The sequence below is a fragment of the Hippocampus bargibanti genome, linkage group LG11 (assembly GCF_051943395.1).
Source record: "Hippocampus bargibanti isolate YZ-2025 linkage group LG11, ASM5194339v1, whole genome shotgun sequence".
Lineage (NCBI taxonomy): Eukaryota > Metazoa > Chordata > Actinopteri > Syngnathiformes > Syngnathidae > Hippocampus > Hippocampus bargibanti.
In genome coordinates this window covers 13,982,162-13,994,367 of record NC_142744.1, presented here as the reverse complement: position 1 = coordinate 13,994,367, position 12,206 = coordinate 13,982,162, and the positions used below count along the sequence as shown (strand labels likewise).

The following is a 12,206-nucleotide window of genomic DNA, read 5'->3' as shown; positions in this document are numbered from 1 at the left end:
TCTTTCTGTTGTGCCATGCACAATCTTAACAGATAAAAGTTCAGCTCAGTTGTCAGAGCAGAATCTCTCTGACATATATGAGCAGTCTCTTAAAGTTCTTGTGTTCCTTCCTTATAATCCTTCTGTAGGTTCCAGTAGGCTTGTAGACACCGCTGTTTGCACCTCTCTCTCATTAACTTCCCTGTGAAAACCACAAAGGAAGCAGATTGAGAAAGTGAACTAAGTGATACAGCACCTACACAGCACAATACATTTCACTACCAGTATGGCTGTAAAGATGGATTTTATCCCAGTAGATTTTATTATGATTTTATTTATTTATGCTCAGAATGACTCATTCAAGTGATGTATGTTCATCAGTGTGAACTGTGGGTCTGCATCTGGCTGGTGAGAAGTTGAATATCAGGTTGCATTCTAGTTACAGCCAGTCTCAAGCACTAATGCAAATGTTCTTCTGTCAATCTTGATCTCATCGGAGATTTCAGCAGTTTCATGAGAGAAAAGCTTTTCTCCCAGATATACGTGCTGCCAAAAACTGTGGACATTTTCATTGCGTGTTTTTTGATGTTTGGATATGTGTCTTTTGAGGGCGGCATAGAAGTCAACGAGACTTTTGGGCTTGAATGCGTCTTTCAGACCATCACATTTCTGTAACTCAGGTCCAACTTCTCCATGGTTTGGTATACTTGGTCAAAAATATCCTCTCCCGTTTGGAGGGCTGCCAGCTCCGCGCATATCTCAAAGTTTGCGCTAACTCTACGAATAAAAATGAGCAGTTGCGCTGTGTCTTGCACGTACGTGCTCTCATCCAGTGCTAATGAAAAAAAGTCAAATTATTTCGTCTTCTGCTGCAGCTGGGCATATACATTAATCCCGATTTCTTCACCGCGTCTGGTGATTGTACTTGCCGACAGACCGACGGCAATATATGCATCTTTCTTCTCGGGACACAACTCCTCCGCGACAGCATCCATACATTTCTTAATAAACTCTCCGTCCGTGAAAGGCTTACCGCTGCTTGCTTTCAGTTTAGCAACCCGAAGGCTGGCCCGAACGGGTGCCTTCTTCAGCTGAGCTTGGCGTACAAATGTATTCTGCTGAGATAGTAGTCCACTTTTCGCTTTGAGACTTTGTCTGCTTGTATTTGGCCTTGCAATCTATCATACTTGTCTTTGTGACAGGATTCATAGTGTCGGCGAAGATTGTATTCTTTGAATACCGCCACCACTCTTGACAGATGAGACAAACAGCCTTTTCTTTGCATTGAACATAAAAATAATCGTTTGTCCACTGCAGGTTAAATACCCTGCATTCTGAATAATTTTTTTTCTCTTACCTAACCTTTTCGCCATTATTCCGTTCTCTCTTTGACAGAAAGGTTTACAAGAGAAAACGGGCCTGGGACCAAATAGAGCGCCAAACTGAGCGCACCTGAATGTACCACCGGACTCCCCTCCACTTCCTCATACGTCACTTTCTTGTGTCGCGTCCCATTGTGACCAACTCTTTTAGCGTTCTATTGTGAGCAGGCGTGTTTGTATTGTTCAATCACGATTATAAGCAACATACATTGATTACACTGATTAAAATAGGAACAGATAATGACCGAAAACCAACCTTTGACTTGTAAAAGGATTTTTTTTATTTTTATGGAGGCCAAATAGGAAAAAAAATCTGATAGCATCTCTGGTATTGTTCAGGGGGCCGGGCCAAATGTGCTGTGGGCCGGATACGGCCCGCAAGACGTAGTTTGGTGACCACTGCGCGATACTTTTCTCAACAATATTTGATTACGAATGTTCTGGCTTTGCAAAGCAATTATTTATATTAATGAAATGTAAATTTGGTATTTTGTTTAACTTAAAACACATATACTCTTGATGATACATGTGTGACGGGTGTCACAACAGTGACTGTCTTCATCTCCACGATGCTGCAACACAGTATGGCAGAAGGGATGGGTGAAGTCGCATGGGTTTCGTCTTGTGATTAACTGCGGAATAGAAAAGCACTATGAAGCACATGTGCTCCAAAGTTCCACTCGACAAAACGTGAAGTTAATAATGACACAAAAAGTAATCTGGACTCGAAATGAACAAGGGAACTAATTAGATAACACTAGACAGTACAAAAGGGGAAACAAAATAAGATATTGTCATGAAAATGTGTGTTAATTGAGACCAACAGAAAATTGCGACTCACCCTGAATCTCCTCGAGATTGTTCTGGAAACTATGGGCGGGACATGGTGCCACACTGTGCGCCGTTGCGTCACTTCTTTCATAATTTAATAATCTAAGTGCACAACTCCGTTACATATGTTTATTTTATATACATTGGAATTAAATTCAATATTCATTCCTTCTTCTTCTTTTCCTTTCGGCTTTTCCCATCAGGGGGCGCCACAGTGAATCAATATCCTCCATCTTTTGTGCATCCTCTTCTCTCAAACCAGCTACCTTCATGTCCTCTTTGACCACATCCATAAACCTCCTCTTCGATCTTCCTCTCGGTTATCCTGCCTGGCAGTTCAAGATTCAGCATCCTTCTCCCGATATAGTCACTCTCTCTCCTCTGGACATGTCCAAACAATCACAGTCTGGCCTCTCTGACTTTCTCTCCAAAGCCTATAATATGAGTTGTCCCTCTAATGTACTCATTACTGATCCTATCCAACCTGGTCACTCCCAAAGAAAACCTCAACATCTTCAGCTCTGCTACCTCCAGCTCTGCTTCCTGTCTTTTCTTCAGTGGCACTGTCTCCAGTCCAAACATCATGGCTGGTCTTACCACTGTTTTATACACTTTTCCTTTCATCCTAGCTGAAACCCTTCTATCACACATCACACCTGACATTTTTCTCCAGCTGCTCCAGCCTGCCTGGACACGCTTCTTCACCTCTTTTCCACACTCTCCATTGCTCTGGACAGTTGAACCCAAGTACTTAAAAACCTCCACCTTCTCTATCGCTTCTCCCTGTAACATTACTCTTGCACTTGGATCCCTCTCCTTCACACACATATATTCCGTCTTGCTGCGACTGATCTTCATTCCTCTACTGTCCAGGGCATATCTCCACATCTCTAGTTTCTCCGCCACCTGCTCCCCATTCTCGCTACAGATCACAATGTCATCTGAAAACATTATGGTCCAAGGAGATTCTTGTCTAACATCGTCTGTCAGCCTGCAAATAAGAAGGGGCTCAGAGCTGACCCCTGGTGGAGGTCACATCCACCTTAAATTCCTCCGTCACACCGACAGCACACCTCACAACTGTCTTACAGTCATGATACATGTCTTGCACCGCTCTGACATACTACTCACTCCAGACTTCCTCATGCAATACCACAGCTCTTCTCTGGGCACGCTGTCGTACGCTTTCTCCAGATCTACAAAGACACAATTCAATTCCTTCCAACCTTCTCTGTACTTCTCTATCAGCATTCTTAAAGCAAACACTGCATCTGTCGTACTCTTTTTTTGGCATGAAGCCATACTGCTGCTCACAAATGTTCACTTCTGCTCTTAGTCTAGCTTCAACTAGTCTTTCCCAGAGTTTCATTGTATGGCTCATCAACTTTATTCCTCTGTAGTTAGTACAACTCTGCACATCTCCTTTGTTCTTAAAAATTGGCACAAGTACGTTTCGTCTCCATTCTTCAGGCATCTGTTCACCATCTAAGATCTTGTTGAATAACCCAGTCAGGAACACCACCGCCACCTCTCTAAGACACTTCCGTACCTCGATTGGTAAATCATCAGGCCCGAGTGCCTTTCCCCCCTTCATCCTCTTCAGCGCAGTCCTCACTTCATCCTTGCTAATGTTTGCTACGTCTTGGTCCACAACAGTCACGTCTTCTACTCTTTGTTCCTGCTCATTTTCCTCATTCATCAATTCTTCAAAGTACTCTTTCCATCTTGCCATCACACTACTGGCACCTGTTAATACATTGCCATCTCTATCCTTAATTACCCGAACCTGCTGCAGGTCCTTACCATCTTTGTCTCTCTGTCTCGCCAGCCTGTAAAGATCAGTCTCACCTTCCTTGCTGTCCAGTCGAGCATACAAGTCATCATAGGCCTCTTGTTTGGCCTTTGCAACCTTTACTTTAACCGTGCGCTGCATCTCCTTGTACTGCTGTCTACTCTCGTCCGTCCTCTCAGTGTCCCACTTCTTCTTTGCTAACCTCTTTCTCTGTATACACTCCTGCACCTCCCCATTCCACCACCAAGTCTCCTTATCTACCTTTCTCCCACTCGATACACCAAGTACTTTCCGACCTGTGTCTCTGATTATGTTTGGTGTAGTTTGCCAGTCATCTGGAAGGACCTCTTGCCCACCCAGTGCTTGTCTTACCTCCTTCCTAAATGTCATGCAACACTCTTCCTTTTTCAACTTCCACCATTTTGTCCTCACTTCAGCCTTTGGTTTCTTCATCTTCCTCACGGCCAGCGTCATCCTACACACCACCAACCTATGCTGTCTGGCTACACTCTCACCAACCACTACTTTGCAGTCACTGATTTCCTTAAGATGGCACCGTTGACACAAAATGTAGTCTACCTGTGTACTTCTGCCTCCACTACCCTATGTTCCTGTCTCTTCTGAAAGAAATATTCACAATAGCCATTTCCATTCTCTTAGCAAAGTCAACCACCATCTGTCCTTTAGCGTTCCTCATCTGGAGTCCAAACCTGCCCATCACCTCCTCATCATCTTTGTTTCCTGCGCCAACATGCCCATTGAAGTCTCCACCAATTACAACTATCTCACTTCTCAGGATGTTCTGTATGACTTCATAACAGTCCAACCAAAATTCCTCCTTCTCCGCCAGCTCACATCCTACTTGTGGGGCATACCCACAAACAACATTGAACATCACACCTTCAATTTCTAGCTTCAGACTCATCATTCTATCTGATACTCTCTTTACTTCTAAGACATTCCTAACAAACTCCTCTTTTAAGATAACCCCAACTCCATTTCTCTTTCTGTCTTCACCATGATAGAACAACTTAAACCCTGACCTGAAGCTTCTAGCCTTGCTCCTTTTATGTCTACCTTCCTTCTCTGCATCATGTAAACCAGCTCTATGCCTTTACCTGTCATTGTTCCTACATTCAAAGTTACTACTCTTAGTTCTATACCCTTGCCGTTCCATTTCTCTCTTTTCCTCCTGGCACACCTCCCTCCTCTCCTTCTTCGACCAACACTAGTCCATTTTCCACTGGCACCCTGAGGGTCAACAGTACCACTGGCAGCCGTTGTTAACCCGGGCCTCGACCGATCCGGTATGCGATTCAGAGGTTTGATTCGCATATTTGTTTTGGCATTTTTTTTACGTTGGATGCCCTTCCTGACACAACCCTATGTATTTATCTGGGCTTGGGACCGGCACAATAAGACACTGGCTTGTGCCCCCTTGTGGCTACATTGTTCATTCCTACTAGTAAAAAAATATAATACAACTGGTCAGGATGTATGTGAGAGTTCCTGGAGTTGGACAGAGGTCACAGGTTGGATCTTCGCCATACCATTGGTCGAGATTTTTTGGAGATGGGAGCACATCATTGATAGCTCTGATGATGAAGGTGACAATGCTTGCCTCCATTTCCCAGAGATCCCTCCAGCTGAGCTTTCGTTTCTCCAGGCCTTCCCACCTCATCCATTGTACCCGCTTGGCAATAGAGACAGCCTTCGCAGTTCTTTCTGATTCCTCTTAGCGGGGCAGCTCTTCCATCACCATTTTCCTTCTTTCTGATGTAGAAGCCTTACGCCAAGATGGTTTGTTTGTAAGGCCAAAGCCCCCTCTTCCTAGCTGGACGTGTCCCACAATGTCACTGTGCCTTAGGGCCGCGGTGGCCTGCTGCACCGCGATGGATGGCGTCCATTTCCGTCCAGTTGACAGGGGGGGTGCAGCTTGACTGATCTTCTGGTCTCTGGAATCTGTAAGGGTCATCTGAAGTCTCACTTTAGAGCACTTGTACTCTTCGGTGAGGCTTGTGATTGGAAGCTCAAAGACTACTTTGCCATAGAGGCTGATGTTGGACAGACAGCGTGGAACACCAAGCCATCTTTTCACATATCTAGTGATGGCTCGCTCCATCTTCTCCACCGTTGAGAGTGAGACCTCATAGACCGTGAGTGGCCACATTACCCGAGGGAGAAGTCCAAACTGCAGACACCAGAGCTTGAGCTTCCCTGGCAGTGGAGTCTTGTTGATGTTTTGTCATGAAAATGCGAGTTAATCCAGACCATTAGAGAAATGGGACTCACCATAAATCTCGTCCAAGTAGTTCTGATAACTATGAGCGGAACTTCGTGCCACGCTGTGCGCCGTTGCGTCACTTCCGTCATAATTTAATAATCTTCGTGCACAACTCCGTTACACATGTATCTAAAATCCAAATCGTTCGATTCGATCAGATGGTTTTTTTTTGTGAAAAGGGATATTATATTTTCAAATATTCACAATACATCGCTTCTATAAAATGCTGATATGATTGAATGATTTTGTTACTTTTCACTAATATTTGAAAAATACAAATTGTTTACATTTTATGAAGGGTAGAAAATGTTAGTGCTTTTATTTTTCTTTACATATACAGTAAAGTCTCGTTATATCGATATTCTCGGGAGTCGGAAAAAATATCAATATAACCGGACTATCGATATATTCGATCCTGCGGCATGTAAATTTTCTCCTTGCGGTCACAGAAATAGTATCGTAATAAGCAATACTATCGTTATAACCGATATCGATATAACGAGACTTTACTGTAATTAGTTTTTCCAAGTTTGTGACTGTTTTTAGATTTGCGGTCAATTTTTCACAGTGTAGGGACAAGTACCACCATTTGTTCATTGTCTCCCTCTAGTGGTGAGAGAAAGAATCATGAGCATAATCCGTTTCAGTTATGTTTAAGTTTTAAATTACACACATTTGCATTTAATCCCATTTATTTGAGTACATTTTGGGGTTTATTTCATATTAAAGGAGTGTTGAGGTTATGGTGCCTTACAATGATATTAAAAGTACATTTAATAATAATAATAATAATAATAATAATAATAATAATAATAATAATAATAATAATAATACATTTCATTTATAAGCACCTTTCAAAACTCTCAAGGTCACTTTATAGTCACAGGATAAGTTTTTCTGTGGGTGAGCAGCGGCAGTCACACGTGCCAGCGGTCATTCAACCCGGAAGTAACTCAAATAGAATAGTAAGACAAATAGATAGAGAGCTAGCTAGCAAGCCAATAGATAGCTAATAGCTAGCCAGCCAGTCAGATAGCTATTGTACGATATTATAGAAAAGACAAGGAGAATAGACTTAGCACAATATTTCTTACTGTCTACATAAACAAAAGTCAAAAGAACAAAAACAACCAAATAACAAATAATGTAACAACACGAAGACAGTATACCTCTCTTCTACAAAAGAATAAAACCTCATACTAAGACTTGCAGTGAATATTTTTTGGGAAACTTCAAGAAGCACTTATTCAGCAGACTGAAAATACTACTTGTGGTGCAAGTGACTTTTTGTCCATCTATGATGGATTTGCCATCCCAGCAACCGTTTGGTGTCTCTTTTTGTGCTCTTCTCAGGTTTCTGCCACTCAGACCTGCCGGCGTCTCAGTTCCCCCGAGGTTTCGCCTTTGACTGCGACAACGTGAACTTCCCCACTGAGAAGTTCTGCTTCCTGGGCCTTATCTCCATGATTGATCCGCCGCACGCTTCCGTACCAGACGCTGTGGGTAAATGCCGCTCGGCTGGCATCAAGGTAATTGTTTTTTGTCTTCTGTCGGAATGGAAGCTTTTTCCCGTAGTATCATTTAAATACTAATGAGAAGTGTGATCAACTCTTGAAGGGTTCCCCTGAGACTATCGACCTGTCAAATAATATACATATAATATACATATAGATGCATTCCTTTCATTATTTGGTGGCATGCGGAATGCAAATAAACATGTGGATGGATGACACATGTTGCATTTAAACCTCCAGCACCGAAGATTTTCCTCACAGTTTGAGTGCTTTCGTTGTGATGTTGCTGAAAATGAAAGTGAAGCGTGTCACCAGGTACCCTCTGGGGGCGTTCTACTTCGACAACACTTTGTAGGCCTCGGTCGGCGCGTTATCGTGCCAATCTGTTTGAATGACTGCCTGTGGAGGAAGTAGACCGCAGTCATACTCCAAAAATTACAATGCGCCACCTTGGAAAGGTCATTTATTTCCATCTATACCAAAAACATTTGCGTTTCACATCAAAGGTGAATATGTGACAATGTTTGAGAATTCCAGCTTTTATTCCATGCTATTGACATTTGGACACACTCAATGACTTGAGACAGACAATCTTTCTTTTGAAGCCACCCACTTTTCAAAAGAGCAAAAACATGGCAGTGGAAATTATTGAATGAAGTGAAAGAAAATGACATTTACTATTGGGTGGCATCACCCTTATAATGGTGAAGCCTGCAAACACTTGGTTTCATCTGACTTTTGCATTCTTCATTTGAAATGCTATCCCAGACCTTCACGAAAGCCTGAAAGAGGCTTCTTGTTTGCTTCTGTGCTTTTGTATCCTCAGCTTTCCGTTCAGGAGCACAAATGCATCCTCTATTGCAATGGTTCTTAACCTTTTTCCTTGTTCGCACCCCATTCCATTTCCCAATCAGTTCGCGCACCCCCTTCCAGAATTGATGAAAAGCAATATTGATATCATAATCATAATATGTCAGTAACAAAAATAAATTAAAACTACATAAAATACAAATAATACATACAAATACAAATTATATCTATCTAGCTATCTATATACAATTATAATTATAATAATTGGTTTACTTCACAGCTATTAGTCTTAATTAGCATGATGCCAATTAACACAATGACTTGTAGATTTCCAGAATGTGTCACTTTTTTTCGGTTACCTGACAATTATCCCTGAAAAATTTGACATTTCCCCCAGAGTATTCTCGCCCCTCTGTTAAGAACCAATGCTCTATTGGTTTCAGGTCTGGTTATTGACTGGGACAGTCTTAAGATCTTTGTAAAACCTCATCCGTAGCATTGAGAACGACGGTTAGGGTCATTCTTTAACCAGAAAGAGGAAGCTAAAAAATACCCCAGTGGACATCAAGTCATGCTGTTTTTTCCTCATTAAAATCTACCCACTGCCTATTTCCCAACTCCTCACAAAAATCTCAATGATCACAAACCAACAACATAAATCAGACACAACGCTCTTATGGAAGCGCTCCGTTTGTTCACAGAACAGTTTAAACCACTTGGCCACTCATGAGTCATTTCTCAACAAATCACTTACGCTGATAACAGCTCCATTCTTGTCAATTGAACTGAGCGATTGGCCCTGAAGGCATCATGCTGCATCATTTGTACGTGATGGAGTCAAGTTGAATGATGTTGTGACGACGATGTGAGCTCAGGTGATCATGGTCACCGGCGACCACCCAATCACGGCCAAGGCCATCGCCAAGGGGGTGGGCATCATCTCTAAGGGAAACGAGACTATGGAGGACATCGCCGAGCGCCTCAACATCCCACTCAGCCAAGTGAACCCCAGGTATGTTATTTTTTTTAGTTACAGCCATTGATGTATTTGGAGTCTTTCAAGATAACTGTCACAGTTCGGCTGATGTACTCATTCCTTTTTTTTTTGCTTTGACATGGAAACATTTTTCTTTTACCCTTTAAAGGACAACCGACATCTCCGGACAAGTTGTGTCCATAATTTGTAAAATGGCTTCAAATGACTTCTACTGGGCGTATTTTAATAAGATTCCACCGCATATAGCTATATTTTACGTTTTAAGACTCACTTTGAATATTCAGGAAGTCTTGCTTTTGAGTTGGTGACGAGTCCGTACCCCTGACCGCCCCCTGAACGAAAAAAGGCACATTGTAGCAGTCCTTCCAACACGTCAATGTATTTTGCTGTACATGTTTGGTCTGAGAGCTGTGTTGCACCCAAAAGCCACCAGAAGAGGGCATCCAAGCTCCATATAAGGAATTTATCAGCCTGTGGAAGTGGACTGGCCACTGGAGGTCGCCATTGTGTGCCTCTTTTTTTTGGGGGGGTGAGAGATTTTCCCCCAATGTTGGACACCTTATCATGTTATCAGGTTACGGGATGCATGAAAGGGTGAAATAAATAAATGTCAACTAGATCAACAATAAAAAAATATGTATAGTTGAGGATACGGACGGAGCCATCTTACAAAACATATTTATCCACATATAATTGAGCCGCTAACATGCTGACATGACCTTCACTACATTCCCGCCCCCCCCAAAATGGGGGGGGGGGGATCGATAAATGTTTTACTTGACTTTCCCTTGAAATTACGATTTTGTGTTTCCATATTTGAAACGTCACGAGATTGATCTTTTCTGCAAACATTTAGGTTTGCTTTTACCCCTGCTCCTTATTAGGGCACACGGCAATTTCTGTAGCAAGGAACAAAAAACGGTATGCGTCAGAGAAACTGCAATTTTAGATTTGATGAGAAGGTTTCTTCAGCCGTCATCTGTACAATTTTGAAGGTTTCGGACGTTTTGCCTCCTATCCAAGAGGCTTCGTCAGCGAACTAAAGTCTGACTGGTCGTATCGGCCCTATTTATATATCCCTAATGTCCAGGCATGGGGTCGCCGGACACAGCTATGATAGGCCCCTACTCTCAGGTTGGGGGGAGCAGAGAACCCCTCCCTGTGGCCCCACTGATTGTTCCTACATTCCTGACTAACGACTGGCCTATTTCCCCCACTCCCACCGGTATCACCTCATCAGCATTACAAATGTTGCCTAACCTGTTTTGCCTAAGCAGGCTATTGTATGAACGATCCAAATTGAACCTCACCCCACCAGACCGGTTTAAAGAAGGATTTTGTTGTTTTATAAGAATCGCCTCTTTTATCCCCCTTTCAAAAGGCGGTACTAACCAAAGGTTTAAATTTCTCAGTGACTCCTAAAACTATACAATAGATTATATCACAGCTGCTGAATCGGCTATTAAAAATAACAAACTTTCATATGCAGAGGCAGATGATCTGCGCATTAAAATATCAGCCCTTCTCAGTAGTGCCAAACTTCCTCCGTCCAACATAACATTAGAAGAGAGAAAGGCGTTAACTACTCTACAAAAAGACAAAAATATTACTATTTTACCAGCAGACAAGGGCAGATGCACAGTGCTTCTCAACACATTAGATTATGAAGACAAAATAAATAGGTGAATAAGTGATTCTAACACTTATGAGCAACTAAAAAGGGACCCTTCTAATAGATACAAGAAAGAAATGATAGACTGTCTCCAAAAGTTAGAGAAAGGAAAACATATAGACAAACAGATGTATTTTAGATTATACCCGGGAGAGGCCACGCCATGTATCGATGGCCTGCCAAAAACAAAGTAATGTAGTTTATTCCATACATGTAAGAATGAAAATTGTAAAGAGCAGTACATTGGGAAGACTCAACAAATTCTCAAAAAAAGACTTTATCAACATCGCAGGGATAATACAAGTGGGCATCAATCAGCAGTACATTTGCACCTAAAAGCTAGCAACCACTCATTTGACAACAATGAGGTTAAAATCTTAGCGAAAGAACATAGATGGTTTGAAAGGGGGGTAAAAGAAGCGATTCTTATAAAACAACAAAATCCTTCTTTAAACCGGTCTGGTGGGGTGAGGTTCAATTTGGATCGTTCATACAATAGCTTGCTTAGGCAAAACAGGTTAGGCAACATTCGTAATGATGATGAGGTGATACCGGTGGGAGTGGGGGAAATAGGCCAGTCGTTAGTCAGGAATGTAGGAACAATCACTGGGGCCACAGGGAGGGGTTCTCTGCTCCCCCCAACCTGAGAGTAGGGACCTATCATAGCTGTGTCCGGCGCCACCATGTCTGGACATTAGGGATATATAAATAGGGCCGACACGACCAGTCAGACTTTAGTTCGCTGACGAAGCCTCTTGGATAGGAGGCGAAACGTCCAAAACCTTCAAAATTGCACAGATGACGACTGAAGAAACCTTCTCATCGATGGACCACTCCTGTACGACTGAGAGCTTACACAGACGAATTTTAGATTTGATTGGTGGAATGGGCTGAAATGTCACAAGTCAAGACTCGTGAAACGGAATGTAGTGACAGGAACTCAAT

At 42.4% G+C, this 12,206-nt stretch overlaps 1 protein-coding gene across 3 annotated transcripts in view; it reads left to right on the top strand.

Annotated features, from left to right (window-relative positions):
* The window catches only part of atp1a2a (ATPase Na+/K+ transporting subunit alpha 2a), an 80,835-nt gene that overhangs the window by 38,488 nt on the left and 30,141 nt on the right, over positions 1–12,206 (top strand). For all 3 annotated transcript variants that reach the window (XR_016116444.1, XM_089008349.1, XM_089008350.1), the window contains exons 14-15: positions 7,622–7,797; positions 9,468–9,604. Coding sequence is in view for 2 of the 3 variants with exons in the window: in XM_089008349.1 (XP_088864475.1) it covers positions 7,622–7,797; positions 9,468–9,604 (313 nt within the window). In the remaining variant the exon portion in view is untranslated. The remainder of the gene's footprint in view (positions 1–7,621; positions 7,798–9,467; positions 9,605–12,206) is intronic.